Source organism: Mastigoproctus giganteus, chromosome 1 (assembly GCF_048544385.1).
Source record: "Mastigoproctus giganteus isolate SK-2022 chromosome 1, ASM4854438v1, whole genome shotgun sequence".
Lineage (NCBI taxonomy): Eukaryota > Metazoa > Arthropoda > Arachnida > Uropygi > Thelyphonidae > Mastigoproctus > Mastigoproctus giganteus.
The window spans coordinates 202,480,866-202,502,346 of NC_143575.1; the positions used below are offsets into that span (position 1 = coordinate 202,480,866).

Below are 21,481 nucleotides of genomic sequence, written 5' to 3' on the forward strand. Positions count from 1 at the left end.
GTATTTATGACAGTAATTGGTGGATTGGAAATATTTGTGAAATTTCATTTGAAGAACATGATGTATTGATAAATTTCTTGCATCCTCATGGAGCAGCTTGCTCATTTCACTGGCCTGCTAGACAAGATGTCTGCTGGATTCCTGAACAACAAATTATTGCCAATCTTCCAGCTCCAAAAACAACAACAATGGGACAAGAATATAGCTTGCCTGAAGTAGTAATATCAACCATCAATGAAAATTCCCAGTCCATTACGAAGCAGTGATTCAATATCTTCACACTCGCTTGCTTATTTAAAATTGTATTACGTTTTAAATAAATTTTGTTGCAGTTATAACTTCTTTCGACACTTTCAAGCTTAGAAACCAATAGAACATGATCTTTATGCTTGGAATCCTAAATAAAGAACATTTTTCAGGCTTGAGAACTTGCACTAAAGAAACCCCATGCAATTTCTTTTCTTGCGATTTGCACCCCTATTGTAAAAAAATACAGATCTTTTTGTGCATTGGCAATATATAATTTTTCCTTAAACCCAAGGGCAGAGTAATTGCAGAAAATTTCAATCTTGTAAATGCAATAGTTCTGTCCTTATTGAGATGAAAAACTTCACCATCAAATAAGTATGCAAATATTATGTGGAAAATATAAAATGTTTAAAGGCCATTTTTTTAGGCCTTAAGTAGCAAGACACAAAACTGAAAAATGATGATTCTTGTTGCTTAAATCCTGCTCTTTCCAATGGTGGCAAAAACGAAAGAATTGAAGGTGTCCCACATTAAGATATTTTCCCCTAAAGATAGGTCAAATTTTGAGTCTATCTTTGAAGGAAAATATCTCAGCCAGCAAACAAGTATAAGAGCTCATATTTAGTTAGGCTGAATTCATGCAGATATTAAATGGAATTCCCAAAGAAGAAGGTACCAAAGGTTTTTATTTCAAAGTTATGACTTTCAAAAGTCTTGCTTAAATTTGTTGCAACAAATTTTTGGTGCCAGTTTTTAGACCACATTGTAAAAAATGTGAAGGTTTTTGAGCCTGGACACCAAAAGTTTTGCATTCTCTGCCAAAAGTTAACTAGGTATACCAAGTTTCAGAGCATAACCTCTCAATGTTGGGCAACAGTAACGCTTAAAACTTTGAAAGTTTTTTGTGATTTATTCTGCATAACACAAGTGACCTCCACAAAAAAGGTGCTGATGCCTCAAGCACTATATTTAGAACTGAAGTTTTGCACAACTACTTTAGAAACCTGTTTAAACATCTACACCAAGTTTCAACAAAATTGAAGATGATCGAGCAGGGACCATCTTCAAAATTAGGCCAGTTGACTTGGAATCACCCAAGTTGTTTATTATTGTTCTTATGAAAATCAAAGGGTAATGCCTATCGCAAATTTCCATTACGTTGAAAATATCGCCATGTGTTCACAAGGAATCCAAAATGTTGATCTTCAGTGACTAAAACACATTTCAACTGAATAAAAATGGGAGCCATGCTTGCATCGTGTTATAAGTGGAATCACGTTTTAATGAATCGTGTTTTAACAGGTTTCAGCTGTAATTTCTTTTAACAGCTTTTAAATGTTTCGGAAACCTGTCTTTGAAAGATTTTGTTGAACTTTGGTGTTCAGCTGATCATAAGGATCTAAAAAATAAATAAAAAATCATATGGATATAACCTGAAAATGCTTCCCTTCTGAGTTTTATAGCATGTTCAGACAACTTCATGTGTGACTATACAATTACCTTATGTCATTTTCATTCTCGACTACCTTGAGTTTGACACCACTCAGTAAATATCATGTTATTATGGGATTATTGCTACCCAATTGTAGTACTTTCTGTTTATCAATGTTAAATGACAATTTCCATTTTTCAGTCCATCTGCCTAATTTATCCTGGTCTTGTTGGAGTAGCATACCCTTATAGCTGTTATTAACTGCTCTGCCCATCTTTGTATCATCAGCACACTTAAAAGGGGAGCACATTGTGTCATCTTCAAATATTGTGAGGATAACGTATTCCTTTAATGAAGCAAACCAAATCACTATGAACCCATATTCAGCAACCTCAGAAAAATTTTTTTTTTTTTCCAAATAATAAAGCCAATATAGTTGGGGAAGGACGTTACTAGGTTGTTTTCCATTAAGATTGTTACTATATTTAATACCACTCATACCATGTAAAATTAATAATATAGTTTATTAAGCTATTTGCCTAAACTACTATACATTAATGTGACGTTTCAGGTATATTACCGATACCCATCAGACCAGACCATGCTGACATCAGGGAGCATATCGTGGGTATGCACATCAGGTTTCTGGGAGCATCAGCAAGAGGAGTCTGTCAGCAGTGTGGTCTGAAGATGGGTACTGGTAAGATACCTGAAATGTCACTTTAATGTATAGTAGTTTAGATGAATAGCTTAATAAACTATATTATTAATTTCATGTGGTATAAGAGTTTTTTATTAAATATAGTAATAATCTTAATAATGCCCATCTTATCCCAGAAAACTGACAACAACACTCATTGTAGATGGTTACACTGTGGTCTTTTTGGAAATTGGTGATGATGATGGATGTTTCCTTCAGTGGTAGGAAATTCTTTGTGTGTGAATGTAGATGCAAAAAATATCTAGTCAGTTCGCCGCAGCCAGAGAAAGATTATAAAAAATTATACTAATCATATTCTAGTCCACCAGTCTGCTTCATGCCTTTCCTTGTGGTATTTAGCTAAGTAAAGATGCCTTTGCTACTTTTCTTTACATTCTTTTCCAGAGACTTTTTCTAAACTGCTTAGTTTGCCTAACCTCTTTGACCTGATTACAGATATAATTTATACATATTCAGGTTTATGTACATTTGAAGTATGGAATACTTTTAAAGAAAAAAAATCACAGAAGGCATGAACACATACATACCTTTAAGAATAAATTGCAGGAGGAGGATTCCAAAATGAATGGCTGCAAAGCTGGCTGGTCAAATAGAGTAGGGAAGATAGCATGGGACATTTAGAATGATGAAAATTACTGAAGTCTATAACAAGTACAAGTTGATCTGTAATAGTACCACAAATAAGGTCAGGGAGGCCAAGGCTGTGTATGAGAAAGCATTGGCTAAGAGAGCAAAGAATAAGGACAAGGAATTTTTCATGTTATGTGAATACAAGGAAGAAAAAAGCTAATAAGATTGGATCCTTATGCACTGGGTGTGGAAAAGTCTTGAGCAACCCAGTTGATGTTGTGGATGAATTGAACAGGTACTTTGCATCTGTCTTTACTGACGAAAGACCCCTTCATGCTGAGAAGAGGCTGTGCGAGTAAGGCTGAGATATATGAAATTAGTGATGTCATAATTACAGATGATTGTTTATTAGAAAAACTTTTCAGCAAAAGGAAAGTAAGGCTTCCCGAGTTGATGGCACATGCCCTGTAGTTTTGAGGGATAGTGTGAGAGAGTGTATTGAACCATTGAGGATAATTATGAGGACATCTTTAGACTCAAAGGAGATTCCTTTGGATTGGAGAGGTGCCAGTGTATTGCCAATACATAAAAGTGGTTCTAGGAGTGAGATTGGTAACTACAGACCCATTAGTCTGACTTCGGTGGTAGGAAAAATCTTAGAGGCAGTGATTAAGTGTGCAATCCATTGACATTTAACATCCATTTAGGTCTAATGCATGAACACAATCTCTTGGTTGGTATAAAAAGACTAGTAGCTTCCAAGATTACTTCCCTGAATGCTCTCTATTTAGAATTTGCAGTTGGTAACATCACTGTAGTTACCTTAACAAAAAAGTAAAATCCCTCCCCTTTACCCTTCAGATTGTATTGATGTGGGATCTACTTAAAAATATAATTATCATCTTTGATGGTAATTATGTCTGCAAGGATCCCATATCAATAAAGATAAAACTATCATCAAAGATGGTAGCTATATCTTTAACTAGAACAGCTGATCCTCAATGTCCACTGGATAACAATTAAACAGATAGTTTCTGAGACTGGGATAAACTATGGATAAGTGAAGAACATAATTTACGATGATTTGAATATGAATAAGATATCAGCATGATGGATTCCTCGCTCGCTCACATCTTTAGAAAGAAAGAAGGCAAGCTCGCTCTGCTGTACTTATTGCCATGTATGATAGCATCTGAATTTTTCTGCTTGTGATACAGCAATCCAAAACTCTTTGATTTATTAACTCATTTACATTGTTTTGGTTCCAGAAAAAATTTAAAAAAATTGAAATATATAATTTTTAGTCTTTTTCTTACTCCCATCTCCATTGCATTGATATTTTAGACAATTGCCTTCTGTTATCATCCACAGTGAAATTTCTTGGTATTACTTTGGACACTAGATTTATTTTCAAAGAGCACTTTGCCAATATGAGGGAGAAGCTAATGAAGTCTTATTGGGCCTTCCACATTAATATGTGCAAAATATTGTACAGAAAGTGGTTATAAAGTATTTTGTCATGTATATTCATCTGCTTTTGACCATATGGTCTGTAGCAGTGCAATGAAATCTTCAAACAATCCTCAAGCTTGTACTTTGGATCTAGAAGTGGTTTTTAGTATTAGTAATGGCCACATGGTGCAAGGAAGCCTGTGGCTTATGCTGCACCAGCCGAAAAAAAAAATAAAATAAATAAAATAAAATAACAAAAAAATACATAAAATAAAATATTAGTAAAATAATAAGAGGAGTTTACCTCAATATAGTATGTAGAACACTTCCGTATGATACCCTCCAGAAATTAAAACGGAAAAAACAAAAAAATCGACAACTTACCAGTACATTAGAGTAAAATATAAATAATTAAATAATCAATTTAACACAATTCAAATCAATTTAAAACAATTAAAAATCAAAAATATTCAAAACGATTTTCCTTCCTGAAGCTGACAATGCTTTACGCATTGATAATAATATTATTATCAACGTCGATAATAATATTATTATCAACGTAGAACATATTAAGTATTACAGCTCTGATTCATACTATACTATATAAAATAATAATAATAAAAAACAAATTAATAATAATAAGAAGAAGAAGAAGAAGAAGAAGAAAATTAAAAAATAATAATAAAATTAATAAGAGAAAAGGAAATGGACAACCTATGCATGTCCCTTCTCCCTTAGGTAATTATCCAGTTGACCTCTGAATTTCCCCAGACTGTCAGCCTCTACCACCAATGTAGGTAAATTATTCCAGTAATTTATAACTTGCTAGCTGAAATAAAACTTCCTGCAATCCAGTCTAAACAACTCCTCCCATAACTTGAAATTACGGCTCCTAGTTCTTGAATAATTTATAACTGTGAAAATTTCGTCCTTATTCATTTTGCTTATGCCTCTCAGAGCCTTAAACATCTCAATCAAGTCTTCTCTAAGGTGTCTAGTTTCTAAGCTCTGCAACCCACATATTCAAAGTCTTTCCACATATGATGCTCTTTTGCTGTCTCACCAGGCGAGTTACCCATCTTTGGACCCTTTCAAGAAGAACAATGTCTTTCTTTAGGTGCGGTCTACACACTTGACCACAGCATTCCAATTGTGGTCTAACAATAGCCTTATATAATGTGATTATGACGTCCCTATCTCTATTAGCGATTGTTCAATAAATCATCAATAGGACACCATGGGCCCTCCTTGCAACCAGTCTACAATGCTTGGAGAACTTCATATCTGGCCGTATCATAATACCCAAGTCCAGTAGTGGAGGAAAGGGACTGCCATTTTTTCTGGCCATCTCTGAAGTCTATCTAGGTCATTCTGAAGAAGCTCTGCTTGGCAGCAATCATTAACTACTCTACCAATCTTTACATCATCTGCCCGCTATCCCTTCTTTGATGTCATTTATGAAAATCAAAAACAACAATGGTCCTAATACTTATCCTTGGTTAACCCCACTTTTTATATCAACCCAATCTGAGGAATAACCATTTATCACAACCCTCTGCCTCCTGCCTTGAAGCCATCCAACTATCCATCTAAGGATTTTCCCCCTGATTTCAACCTGTTCCAGCTTATAAAGTAACCGCTCATGTGGGACTGAGTCAAATGCTTTGCTGAAATCGAAATAAACAATGTATAAATTATTTCCTAAGTCTAGCTCTTGAGTGACCCTGTCAAAATAGCTAACCAGATTAGTTAAACATGATTTTCCCTTTACAAAACCATGCTGAGTATCCTTCAGAATTCCATTTCTATCCAAGTGATCCTGAATTCCACCCTTGATCATAGTCTCCATGATTTTTCCTACTACTGAAGTTGGACTAACCGGCCAGTAATTTCCCACTTCACTCTTAAAACTGCCCTTATGTATTGGAGATACATTGGCACTTTTCCAGTCCAACAGAATCACTCCCGAGTCCAGTGATGCTCTCTTAATTAGCCTCAATGGTTCAATGCACTCACTTGCTGCCTGCCTTAAGATTATAGGGTAAATGCTATCAATCCTAGGAGTCTTACTGGCCTGTAGGCTCAAAAGTTTTTCATTAAATAAATGTGAAACTTCAACATCATTAATTTTTTTTCAACATCACTCCCAGAATTTCTCATTGAAGTGAAGAGTTTTTCTTATGTAAATATTGATGAAAAGTAACTGTCGAGTACATCTGGAGTATCTAATACTATCCCACATCCATTACATAAGGGTCTGATCTGGTTTGTCCTTCTCTTCTTTGCATTTATATATGTGAAGAATTCCTTATCCCCTCTCTTTGCTAGTGATTTCTCATAATCTGCCTTTGCCAACCTAACCGTTTTTGTGGCACCGTTACAGATCACTTTGTAGCTGTTATAGGCTTCAGTACTTTTTATTGCTCTGTAACTTTTCCATGCCGTCTTTTTCTGCTCAAGTAATTTGGCAACTTCATTATTCATCCAACTTGGAATCCTCCTCGTGGAGTATTTTTTAATGGTATATGAGCATTCAAGGCTTCTGTGATTAATGTTTTAAAGGTATACCATAATTCAATTATATTTGCTCTCTGTGAGATATCTACACAGTTAATAGAGGCCATGTAGCACCTTAAGGCATCGTAATTTCCTTTCCTGAAATTTTGGGGAACTCAAGATGCCTATGGTGCCATTATAGATGATTCTTTTAATGTATCTTGGTTTCTCCTCAATTAAAGTTATCTGGGATTTCCAGATGGTGAGATTTATGTTGAATCTGACTGGAAAATTACAGCTTCGACCCATGGATTTTCTTCAGTAGAGAATACCTGCCCAACCTTTGCATAGACATATACTTTCTTCGTGTGATGTTATGAAATAAAAGTGCAAAATTTTTTTTCAAGCTGGCCTTAATTTTTTTGCCTAATGGAGTATTGATCCTGATATATGGTGTCTACAACTTGCCCAGCAAGTATTTCTGAAGTTGGTTGGTTGGTTAGTTACTTTGGGTTTTATTGGTGCATCAGAAACTAAGGATGTAATGCACCAAAGCCAGGTCGTATAAAAGAGAACAGTAAAATATTGTACAGAATGATTTTAAATAACTATAAATGGCTGACAACGTGTCCACTATCAGATAAAATTTGACCGAGTGCATAATGCTGAGTCAAAATAAAATAAAATATAAAATCAAGCCAGTGTTTGATTATGGGCTATACGGATAGAGCTTGTTCTTGACCTGCCCTTGCCAAGATTGTTGCAACTGGGAGAGCAATTTAGAATGTATCACCTGCTTGTAGTCTGTATAGGAGATTAACAAGATGGCAGATCTACTTCCATCTTCCCAGACTCTGATTTCAAGACATCAGTGAAGACAAGTAAGAAGTTGGAGTATTTGGCTTGGTTAGCAGCATAGAGTAGTTGTTGGACAGAAGATGGAGTTGGCAGCATTACCTGAATTTTTAATTGAAGGTTGCTTGGTATCTGAGCATGTCAAGGTGTAAGTAGTTGTCTTGGTGATTTGCCAACATTGTCTACCTTGATATTAAGCTCTCTGAGCAGCTCTTGGACACAAATACCAAAGTGACAATTGGCAGTCTGACTGGTATTACAGATGTTTTTCCATCATGGTTCAAAAATGGGTGTCCATGTGGGGTGGTCTGGCAGGCTTTTCAATTTGACAGCATAGTGTAGAGACAACTATTTACAACAAAGCAATAACGATGGTTCATTTCCTTTGACGTAGAGGCTCTCGACAGAAAAGGTTCGATATGCTTCTCTACTAATCTCTGATGGTGGATGAGATCAAGCCATCAGAGTACACCAAGTCCAGTAGATATGTATACCTGGGACCCGAAATCTAATTTAGATTGCATAAGTGTACGATAGAGATACAATAAAGTGTATGGTATGCACAAAAAAGAATTAGAGGATATTGCACGTAGGATATTCAAGCCTCTTGTGCACTTTGCATGTAGTTGCCAAATATGTTGTAGAAAGATCAACTTTCTATCAAATACAAGTCCCAAAAATCTAGTCTTGGTTCAGGGTTACTTCCTTGCAACAAAATGTGTTCAAATGGTATTTTGTGGTGACAACCTGAAGCCATTATTCATTGCCCATGAGTTCAAGTAATCATTGGCATGTTGCAGTTGTCTCTTGATAACCTCATGTTGCAGGATTGAGAAAATATGCTGAAATCGTCAACATAGATGTAATAGCATTATTCTGTGATAGAATTTTCTTTGATGGCAAAAAGCACAACTACAGTGGTCTCAGACAGTTTTTAAATTCTGTACAGTGGGACCAACTGATGATGTTACCAACAGCAAATTCTAAGTGGGAAGCATTCAAGGAATTAACTGTGGAAGCTACTAGGCTTTCATACTGATTAAGAAATATTGTTCAATGTTTAGGCCTAAATGGATGATCAAATGAACTAATAAGACTTGTGGAAGAGAAGAAAAATGCATGAGATGCATATAAATTATTAGGCGACCCAGAAGCCAGTGATAGTTATAAGGTAGTCTGTAATAAAGTCACAAAGGAATTTAGGCAAGTGAAGGCAGATTACAAGAAATCTTTGGGAAAAGATTCTAAGAAAAACAGCAAGGATTCCTTTAATTATATAAACTAGAAGGAAGGGGATGAATCAGATTGGTCCACTTGATATCAATGGTTTGACTGTTAATGATCCTGCTCAGATAGCTGAGAAACTGAACAAGTATTTTGCATCTACATTCACACGTGGGGGATTCTGTAGGGAAGTGGAGGACAGAAACTTATTAAACTCTAACAGGGAGATTAATGATTTTGTAATAAATGAGAGCAAAGTGGAGGAGAAATAGTTGAAGTTAAACTTAAGGAAGGCACCTGGGGGTGGATGGGATCTATCGAGTTATATTAAAAGAGGCAGCAAAGAAAGAAAGGAAACGCTTATCCTTATTATGAGAGCATCCTTGGACTCAGGGGAGGTCCCCACAGATTGGACATGTGCAAATGTATCCCCAATTCACAAAGGGCATCAAAGGGTGACACGAGTAATTACAGACCTGTTAGTTTAACTTCTCTTGTGGTGAAAATAATGGAATCACTGGTAAAAGAAGCATTGCAGGATCATCTAGACAGGGCTGCAGTAATAATTCAGACACAGCATGGGTTTGTTAAGGGGAATACTATACTTTTCACAGCTACAACCCAGGGTATTAGTTTCTATATTTAGAAGGGAGAGGTCATTGTTAGCGAGCAGATGCTCTATGTACGTTCCTTCGATTAATGTCGGCACTACCTCACAGGGTGGTATTTCCATTGAAATTGCAAGGAAGTGGGACAAAGGTTGCTAACTGCCAAATCAGGTAATCAAGGTCTGTCTAGGAGATGTCAGCCTCAGGTGGAAAATAAATTGAACAGACTGTTAATAAAAAGCCTACTGTAAGGCAAATTTCTACCTCTTCTATGTTGGAGGAAAGAGTTACAGATTGGCACATAGGGTCTGAGATTGGTTGCCTACAAGGATTGCAACTCCTCCATGGGGCAAGTCCATCCCCAGTTCTCTCCTTACGTATGACAGTAGTGTCTGCAATTCTGCCCAGACATGATAGGAGGGAGTATATGATGGAGCCCTGTCGATCAATTCGGCCCTGGAAAGATTGTGCAAGACTCAAGGGGTAGAATTTTTTTCAGCCTGGTCTGTACTTGTTAACAGGAGAGACTGCTTCTACAGGGATGGGATACACTTAAATAGAAAGGGTGCAAGAATGTTTGCTGATCCTATCGAGGCAGTGTTAGGGGGTCGGAAAACTGCTAGATTGGGGGGATACAAGGACTAATAGATTAACAATAGCCACTGGCAGAGGTGAAAGTGATTCTTGCACGGCTTCTATTGGAATGAGCCGCAGCCTGGAAAATAAGATGCAGGATATTTCAGAGACTGCTGGGAATCATTGGGGTACAAGTAAACACATGGGTTGTGTTAGGGTAGCTAAGAAAAAGAAAAGGTGCATGTATACTTGCGTGTTCACCAATGCTAGGAGTTTAGTAAATAAATTTGATGAATTTGAGGTATTGCTCAAAACATCAAAGGCAAATATTGTGGGGATTTCAGAGATGTGGTGTCACACAGATATAAGGAATGCAGAACTGGAATTTGGGGAGTACAATGTCTACAGAAGGGATAGACAGGATAGGAAGGGAGGAGGGGTTATGCTATTAGTTAAGAAATACATAAAATCCAAGGAAGTGAAGCCAGTCGACATTGCTGGACAGAGCAGTGTCGAGTCAGTTTGGTGTGACATAAGCATTGGGAGATCAAAATTGAGAGTAGAAGTGTGCTATAGGCCTAATGACTCTGATGAGTATAATAAGAAATTGTACAGGGAAATAGAGTGGGCCAGTAAATCAGAGTCTTATAATGGGGGATTTTAATTTCCCAGATATTGAATGGAATTTGGGGGCTGGTCACTCACACACTAGCAAGGCTTTTGTGGATTGATTGGATGATTGTTTTCTACATCAGCATGTTCGGGAGGCAACTAGAGGGAGTAATACTCTTGATTTGATTATCAGTAGTGATTCTTCATGCATTAAGAATCTGCAGGTTATTGTTATTTGGTTTTTTTTTAGGAGCATTAGCAACTAAGGCCATATTGCTCCGGGGATATGCGGTGGTCATCCCTGACTTTTCCGCATCCTCCGTATTTGGTGGTGACGGGTTCGAACCTCGGTCTAATCAAGAAGCATGTGCTACGCACTGCTGCTCCTTCCCACCTGGCTACGGAGGCGCCCAATCTGCAGGTAAATGAACCACTAGGTGGCAGTGATCACAGTGTGCTGAAGTGGTATTTACTCAAAGAGGTAACTACCATTAGGGTTAAAGGGAAGGGTTATTGCTTTCGTAAAGGCGACTACGATGGACTGAGACAGTATTTAAATTCTATACAGTGGGACCAACTGATGATGTTACCAACAGCAAATTCAAAATGGGAAGCATTCAAAGAACTTACCTTGGAAGCTACTAGGCTTTACATACCAACTAAGAAATATTGTTCAAGGTTTAGGCCTAAGTGGATGTCAGATGAACTAATGAGACATATGGCAGAGAAGAAAAATGCATGGGATACATACAAATTAACACATGACACAGAAGCCTATGATAGATACAAGTTGATCTGTAACCAAGTTACAAAGGAGGTTAGGCAGGTGAAGGCAGATTACGGGAAATCTTTGGCAAGGGATGCAAAGAAAAACAGCAAAGAGTTCTTTACTTATGTAAACTCTAGAAGGAAGGGGATGAATCAGGTTGGTCCACTTGATATCGATGGTTCAACTGTTGATGATCCTGCTCAGGTAGCTAACAAACTAAATGAATATTTTGCATCGACATTCACACATGAGGAGTTATTCAGCGAGGGGAATGCCAGAGGTGTATTCAACTCTGGCAGTAAGCTAGAGAATCTTGTAATAACTAAGAGTAAAGTGGAGGAGAAATTGTTGAAGATAAATACAAGAAAGGCACCTGGGGTGGATGGGATCTATCCAGTTATATTAAAGGAGGCAGCAAAGGAAGTAAGCAAACCCTTAGCCATAATTATGAGAGCTTCCTTGGACTCAGGGGAAGTACCCATGGACTGGAGATATGCAAATGTGACCCCAATTCACAAAGGAGGATCAAAGGGCGACACAAGTAATTATAGACCTGTTAGTTTAACTTCTGTTCCCGGAAAATTAATGGCAGCAATGGTTAAAGAAGCACTGCAGGATCATCGAGACAAGACTTCAGTTATAGCTCAGACACAGCATGGTTTTGTTAAGGGGAAGTCTTGCCTGACCAATTTGATTGGATACCATGATTCAGTCACAAAAGAACTGGATGCAGGGTAACTTTGATATTATATACTTGGATCATTGAAAGGCTTTTGTTACTGATGGAGCATTAGGAGGTACAGATGTGGGAATGGCAAATGATTGATCCTCCTGTGCTGGTTTTTGTGAGCTTAGCAGGCAGTGTGCAGTGGGTGTGAATGACTCTTTTTGGAGGAAGAGAATGTTGACCTATGCGATTGTTTCAAGACTTTGAAGACAATTTTATTCTGTTTTATTTACCAAGTAATAGCAATCTGATTTTTATACATTATTACTGCTAATATGGATATATGGTGTCAGTTTGCATATTTTTTATGGGACTATTAATTCCTTCTTTGTGATATAATTTGCACTGTTGAGTTGAGATTTTTTTTTTTTTTTTTTTTTCACATAATTATGATTGTAAACCCTCTGTATAGATATGTGCCAGGGCAGCCAGTTTCTATGTAATTCTTTCTTTTTTGGAAGTAAAGAGCAATATTATTTATTTAAAGATAGTTCTCAATTTTTTGGTTAATAAAAAAAAGTATTTTAAAACGAAATTTCTTACAGGTTAATAATTTAATTTTTAATTAAAAAAAAAATTAATTTGATACCTTTCTTGAAATCTGCTATCTAAATGGGATGCCTGTTTGTATGTATTATAATATGATAATTGTTTCCCCCCCCTGCCAGTGTTATAATTTGTATATAAGATGATGATAATAATAATGGTCGATAATAAAAAGAGGAAAAAAGACTTTCAGCACTGAAATCAAAAGAACTTTTTTTGATTTCAATGCTGAAAATAATTTATAACTTAAAATTTATCTAGGTCATTAAGATAAATTATAAGTTTTTTTTAATGATTTAAATTAAGTAGTATGTTGTTTAGATATTTTTTATAGAGTTTTTTAAAATAACTTTCTTGTTAAAATTTATCTAATATTTCAAAAAAAAAAAAAAAACTTTCAGGTATTTAGAGAAAAGCAGTCTTTATTTGAGGAAAAGTTAATTCTTCAAGAAAAAGTTGATGACCTTTCCCAGAAAGTGTTATTTCAAGATGAACAGAAAATTTTACAAACACAATTGCTGTCTTGCACCTCTTCATGTATAAATGAACTGAAAGACATTATTGCCTTTTGCTCTCAAGCTGTATCCAAACAAGATTCTAATAGTCCTTTTTCATTAGGACTGCAAGGTATGTAGCTTTGTTTAATGCAATTACACAATTAACAGAGTATAGGTTACTGGATAAAGGGATGGTTGAGTGGAAGAAAACAATGTGGTTATTAATGGACAATGCTCTTCATGGACTAATGTTATTAGTGGGATCCTCCAGGGTTTATTGCTGTGCCCATTGTTGTTTTCTATATTTATTAATGATATGTATGAAGGTATATCAGGCTTAATATCTAAGTTTGCAGATTATACAATGGTTGGCAGCCTAGTTAACGACAGTAATCAGCATGAGCTACTGAAACAAGATCTAAGAAAATTGGATCGATGGGCTGAGAAATGACAGTTGAATTTTAAAATTGACAAATTGCAAGCTACTGCATATCAATAGCAGTAATCCCAGCGTAACTTATCAGATGGTTTGTTTGTTTGTTATTTGGTTTTTAGGAGCATTAGCAACCAAGGCCATATTGCTCCGGGATATGTGGTAGATGGGTGGTACTATACTCAGGGTAGTAGATAATGAAAAGGAGCTGGGGTAATTGTGCAGTCAGATATGAAATTCTCTGATCAGTGCAGGCATGCTACAAGGACAGCTCGTGGGGTTTTGTCTATATACAGGAACTTTTCTAGCAGGGACAAGGAAGTGATTATCCTGTTGTATAAGTCATTGGTTAGGCATCTTGAGTACTGCATACAGGTCTGGAGAACTCATTTCAGGAAGGGTGTAGATGTGGAACGGGTGCAGAGAAGGGCAATGAGATTGGTAAAGGGATTGAAAGGGTGGTTGTACAAAGACAGGCTTCAGTTTTGCAGATTACAGCATCTTAAGACTAGGACACCTGCAAAGCAATCTGTTGAAGATATGCTGGTGGCATTCTTCTTCTGGCTCAGACCACACACATGAAGAAGAATAAATTCAAATCGAGGAAGGAGGGTTGCTGGATAGAAGTGAGGAGGTTTGCCTTTAGCCAATGGGTGGTTGATTGCTGGAACAAACTTCCATCGGATGTTGTGGAATTGTAATTAGAAATCAGCAGTAAAGAGAGTAGGGTGTAGTGGTAGAGTTTGAGGTGACAGTTATCTTTCCTGAGGTATCAAATGGTTGCATGAAATAACAAACACAAACATTGCATTGTATATGCAGGGCTCTATGATTTTACCTTAGGTCTTGTATTCTTTTCTAAGTTCAGGAACCACTGCCGATATAATGAGTCCTCTTGAGTCCCTCATTCTTTTCTGGGTAATGCGAGTGAGTGGTGAATTTCTTGGCTGTTTCTTTGATTTACCTTGCGTGATAAGTGAATAGGAGTTTGTCTTCTAATAATACTTTCCAGATATTGACTGGAACTTGTGGGTTTGTCACTCGCACACTAGCAAAAATTTTGTGGATTTAATGGATGACTGTTTTCTAAGTGGTATGTTCAAGGGGTAACCAGAGGAAGTAATACTCTTGATCTGATTATCAGCAGTGATTATTCATGCATTGAGAATGTGCAGATGAAAGAACCACTAGGTGGCAGTGATCACAGTGTACTGATGTGGGATTTACTTAAAGATGCAACTACCATCAGGGGTAAAGGAAGGGGCCTGGCGTAGCCGAGTGGTCAGGTATACGAGTGCAGTAGCACACGCTCTTTGAGTGGAATGGGTTTCAAGCCTGTGACTGCTAAATACGATTAACATTTGTATTGATTGATTGATTTATTGTAAACTCCACTGACTTGGCGTCGTGCCGGAGTATAAACAAGAATATGGTTTTTGTGAAGGTGACTGTAGTGGACTCAGTTTTTAAATTCTATACAGTAGGACCAATTGATATTGTTACCAACAGAAAATTATAGATAGGAAGCATTCAAGGAATTAATCTTGGAAACTACTAGGCTTTTCATACCAACTAAGAAATACTGCTCAAGGCTTAGGCCTAAATGGATGTTAGACGAACTAATGAGACTCGTGGTAGAGAAGAAAAATGCATGGGATGCATATAAATTATTGATGGGAGATATATGCTAGTCTGTAATCAAGTCACAAGGGAGGTTAGGCAGGTGATGGCGTATTACTAGAAATCTTTGGCAAAGGATGCAAAGAAAAACAGCAAAGACTTCTTTACTTGTGTAAACTCTAGAAGGAAGGGGATGAATCAGATTAGTCCACTTGATATTGATAGTCTGACTGTTGATGATCTTGCTCAGGTAGCTGAAAAACTGAATGAATATTTTGCATCTACATTCACACATGAGGAATCCTCTAGAGAAGTGGAGGCCAGAAGTTTATCAAACTTTAATTAGCATTAGCAGAGGCATATGATGCAAGAAAGCAAGCTTATACAGCATCAGCCAAAAAAAAACCCTTCCCATTTCACTGATCCATTCGTTCCTAATGTTTGTCTAGTTCTAGCTTAAATTTATTTAAGCTATCGATTTCCACAACAACAGTTGGAAGTTTGTTCCAGCAATCAACTATCAGCTGGCTAAAGGAAAATTTTCGCACATCTATTCGACAACTGTCTTTCCTCAATTTCAGTTTATGCCCCCCTAGGTTTGTAATTTTAGCAAGAATCCCATCGGCATTGAGCCTGTTCAATCCATTCAAGGCATTATACACCTCAATCAGAATTTGCATAACTGTGCCCGTTAAGTAGAAAGTTGGTGCACATGCAAAAATTTGAATCGTGATGAGAGGGCTCACATAAACAGATAAAAGCAATAGTTCAGCAGTTATGTGCAAATTGCCAAACGGTGAGCATGATTGTTACAGATATTCGATTGGTTTCATACAGTGCTACAGACAACAAAATGCCAGTAGACAATATCTGGACGACTTTACCAGGGGTCGAATAATTCGGAAGCTCGAGGAAGGTCAGTGTGGCTGCAGAGTTCGGTATCGCTCATACAATCATCTCACGTGTGTGGTTGGCCTTCAGAATGACAGGTACAGCTGTTTAAAGGACCAGTGGTGGTTGTCCACAAAAAACAATGCCCAATGATGACCACTATATACTCCTACAGGCTAAGAGGGACCAACACCAGATAGCAGGATCCATTGCAAACCAGCTGCACAGGAGCACAGGATATCACAGTTTACTGTGGCCAGGCGACTCCACAAAGGTGGACCGTTTGCCCGATGAACAGTACTGTGTCCCTTTAACACCTGCACATCGGAGAAACCATTTACAGTGTTACATTGAACTCAAGTACTGGACAGCAGCACAATGGGGTAAGGTACTCTTTACTGATGAGGGTTGATTGTCTCAGCAGCTGATTCTGGATTAGCTAATCTGGCAAGAGTTTAGCACACGGTAACAACCCGCAAACATCACTAAAAGCGATCGATATGGTGGTCGAGGTGTTCTCGTCTGGGGAGGCGTTATCTTGCATGGACGTACACAACTCCAGATACTAGAAGGCGGTACAGTAACCAGTGCATGCTACTGTACTGAGGTAATCCTTCCCCATGTGTGTCTGTTCCGAGGTGCCATTGGCCTCGAGTTCGTGTTTATGGATGATAACAGCACACACCATCGCACTGCAGCTGTTGATATGCTTTTGGAAAGTGAGGACATTGTTCGTAAGGAGTTGCCTACCCGTTCCCCCGATCTAAATCCATTGAACACATATGGGACACTCTGGGGAATGCCTAGCGGCACATCCACACCCACCAGAAAATGTTCACCAGCTGAAGATGGTGCTGACAGAGGATTGGGTGATGTTACCGCAAGAACTTATCAACAACATTGTTCTAAGTATGGACAGGCAGTGCAAAGACTGCATCAACATTAGGGGTGGCCATATCTCCTGCTGAGGACTACCTCTTCCCTTTGTTCCATCTTTGGCAGGGATGCATCTCTACCAGGGCAGCCAGTGCTATGTTGCCGTTTTTGAATAAAGTACCTCTGTGTACCGTTTTGTTTCTGGTGTTGTTTCCTTCATCATTTCTGAACCTCATGAGGTTCCTTTGGTATCATTTTCCCATATCCAGGCCACTCCTATGAGAAGCTACAGGTGAAAACCTGATTGGTCCTTAAGTTTTGCACACCAGTGTACATGGAGATAATCACCTCCTTTTCCCTGCTCACAAAATTCCCCTATATATCATTGACAAGGCCCCATGACTTACTCTGGCACCTGTCTGCACTGCTCAGAAAACTTCATATCTGACTGCACAATAACCCCAGGTCTCTTTCATTCTCCACTAGACTGAGTGTAACACCACCCAGTTGGTACATTTCTCTAGGGTTACTGCTACCCATATGCAGTACTTTGCATTTGTTAATGCTAAACTTCAGTTGCCGCTTCTCAGCCCATCTGCCCGACTTTTCCAGATCCTGTTATTAACAACCCTGCCAACTTTTGTATCATCTGCAAACTTTGACATTAAGTTTGATATACCTTCATCGATATCATTGATAAATATACAAAACAACAATGGGCCCAACACCGAACCCTGAGGGACACTACTAATAACATTAGTCCATGTTGAGAGAGCAGTATCCACTGATTGCCATTCTGTCTTCTCCCACTCAACCATCCTTTATTCCATTGTAGCAACTTGCCCTTAATACTATACTGCTCCAATTTGTATACTAGTCTTCTATGTGCAACAGTATCAAAAGCCTTCCTGAAATCCAAGTAAATGTATCAAAAATATTTTTTGCATCCAGTTCCTTTGTAACCACATCATAGTATCCAATCTAATTGGTCAGACAAGACTATCCTTTAACAAACCTATGCTGTGTCTGAAATATCACTGCTGTTTAGATGATCCTGCAATGCATCTTTAACCGGTGACTCCATTATTTTCCCTCGAACAGAAGTCAAACTAACAAGTCTGTAATTAGCCCTGTTACCCTTTGATCTCCTTTGTGATTTGGAGATGCATTAGAAAAGGCACACAATGCAAGAAAGCAAGCTTATATAGCATCAGCCAAAAAAAAAAAAAAAAACAAAAAAAAAAAACACACCCTTCTCATTTCATCCATCCACTCGCTCCAAATGTTTGTCATTGACAAGACACCATGAGCTACTCTTGCAGACTGTCTGCACTGCTCAGGAAACTTCATATCTGCCTGAACAATTACCCCAGGTCCTTTTCACTCTCTACCACTGTCAGTGTAGTACCACATAGTTGATACGTTACTGTGGGAGTTACTGCTTCCCTTATGCAGTACTTTACATTTGTCATTGTTAAACTTCATTTGCCACCTCTCAGCCCACCTGCTCAACTTTTCTAGATCCTGTTGTAGCATCTTACTATCATTAGTGTCATTAACAACCCTGCCGACCATCGTATCATCTGCAAACTTGGATATTAAGCCTGATATAAGTATCATTAATAAATACAGAAAAAAAACAATGGACCCAACACCGAACCCTGGGGACTCCACTAATAACATTAGTCCACAAAGAGCGGTGTTCCTTGATTATCACTATCTTCTCCCACTCAACGATCCCTTTATCAATAGCAGCAATTTACATCCAAAGCCACACTGCTCGAATTTGTGCTGCCATTTTCCATGTACAACAGTATCAAAAGCCTTTCTAAGATCCAAATATATGATGTCAAAATTATTCTTTGCATCCACTTCCTTTGTGACCACATCATAGTATCCAATCAGATTGGTCAGACAAGACTTCCCCTTAACAAACCCATGCTGTGTTCAAGCTATAACTGATGTCTTGTCAAGATGATCCTGCAGTGTTTCTTTTACCAGTGCCTCCATTAATTTCCCTGGAACAGAGGTTAAATTAACAGGTCTATAATTACTTGTGTCGTCCTTTGATCATTCTTTGTGTATTGGAGTCACATTTGCACATCTCCAGTCCAGGGGTACCTCTCCTGAGTCCAAGGAAGCTCTCATAAGTATGGCTAATGGTTTTCTTACTTCCTTTGCTACCTCCTTTAATATAACTGGATAGATTCCATCTATCCAGTTATATTAAAGACACCATCGCACTGCAGCTGTTGATATGCTTTTGGAAAGTGAGGACATTGTTCATGAGGAGTTGACTACCCTGATCTAAACCCCATCGAACACAAATGGGACACTCTGGGGGGTGCCTTTCTTATGTTTATCTTCAACAATTTCTCCTCCATTTTACTCTCAGTTATTATAAGATTATCTAGCTTACTTCCAGAGTCTGCCATTCCCCTCTCTAAATAACTTCTAATGTGCGAATGTAGATGCAAAATATTCATTTAGTTTGTTAGCTATTTGAGCAGGATCATCAATAGTTGTATCATCAATATCAAGTGGACCAATCTGATTCATCCCCTTCCTTCTAGAGTTTACATAAGTAAAGAACTCTTTGCTGTTTTTCTTTGCATCCTTTGCCAAAGATTTCTCGTAATCTTCTTTTGCCTGCCTAACCTCCTTTGTGACTTGGTTACAGACCAGCTTATATCTATCATAGGCTTCTGTGTAACCTGTTAATTTATATGTATCCCATGCATTTTTCTTTTCTGTCACACGTTTCATTAGTTCATCTGACATCCATTTAGGCCTAAATCTTGAATAATATTTCTTAGTTGTAGCTTCCAAGACTAATTCTTTGAATGCTTCCCATTTTGAATTTGCTGTTGGCAACATCATCAGTTGGTCCCACCGTTATAGAATTTAAATACTGCCTCAGACCACCGCAGTCACCTTTACGAAAGCAAAAACCCTTCCCTTTTCCCATATTTGAGAGGCAACCAGAGAAAGTAATACACTTGATCTGGTTATCAGCAGTGATCATTCATGTATTAGGAATTAGCAGATAAAAGAACCACTAGGTGGCAGTGATCACAGTGTACTGACGTGGGATTTACTTAAAGATTTAATTACCATCAGGGGTAAAGGAAAGGGTTTTTGCTTCCATAAAGGCGAGTACAATGGTCTCCGACAGTTTTTAAATTCTGTACAGTGGGGTCAACTGACGATGTTACCAACAGTAAATTCTAAGTGGGAAGCATTCAAGGAAATAATCGTGGAAGCTACTAAAAGTTTCATACTTATTAAGAAATGTTGTTCAAGGTTTAGGCCTAAATGGTTGTCAAATGAACTAATGAGACTCGTAACAGAGAAGAAAAATGCATGGGATGCATATAAATTATCAAGCGACTCAGAAGCCTATGACAGATATAAGTTAATCTGTAATCAGGTCACAAAGGAGGTTCGGCAGGCGAAGGCAGATTACGAGAAATCCTTGGCAAAAGATGATAAGAAAAACAGCAAGGATTTCTTTACTTATATAAACTCTAAAAGGAAGGGGATGAATCTGATTGGTCCACTTGACATCGATGGTTTGACTGTTGATGATCCTGCTCAGATAGCAAACAAACTGAATGAGTATTTTGCATCTACATTCACACGTGAGGAATTATTGAGGTTTGAAAATGGCAGAAGGTTATCAAATTGTAGCAGGATACTTAATGATTTTGTAATAACTGAGAGCAAAGTGGAAGAGAAACTGTTGAAGTTAAACGTAAGAAAAGCACCTGGGGTGGATGGGATCTATCCAGTTATATTAAAGGAGGCGGCAAAGCAACTAAGCAAACCCTTAGCCATAATTATGAGAGCATCCTTGGACTCAGGGGAGGTTCCCACGGAGTGGAGATATGCAAATGTATCCCCAATTCACAAAGGGGGATCGAAGGGTGACACGAGTAATTACAGACCAGTTAGTTTAACTTCTGTTTCGGGTAAAATAGTGGAATCGCTGGTTAAAGATGCATTGCAGGATCATCTAGACAAGACTGCAGCAATAATTCAGACACAGCATGGGTTTGTGAAGGGAAAGTCTTGTCTGACAAATTTGATAGGATATTATGATGTGGTTACAAAGGAACTGGATGCAAAAAATAATTTTGATATCATATATTTGGATTTCAGGAAAGCTTTTGACACTGTTGCGCATGGAAGACTATTGTACAAATTGGAGCAGAACGGTATTAAGGGTAAGTTGCTACAATCGATAAAAGGATGGTTAAGTGCGAGAAGACAGAGGGTGGTAATCAATGGGTGCTGCTCTTCTTGGACTAATGTTATTAGTGGAGTC

The 21,481-nt window shown here is 37.9% G+C and overlaps 1 protein-coding gene across 1 annotated transcript in view; it reads left to right on the forward strand.

Moving 5' to 3' along the window:
* LOC150091453 (uncharacterized) overlaps positions 1-21,481 on the forward strand; it is a 149,223-nt gene that overhangs the window by 103,668 nt on the left and 24,074 nt on the right. The window contains exon 7 of the mRNA XM_090390379.1: positions 13,239-13,464. Coding sequence (XP_090246505.1) covers positions 13,239-13,464 — 226 coding nt within the window. The remainder of the gene's footprint in view (positions 1-13,238; positions 13,465-21,481) is intronic.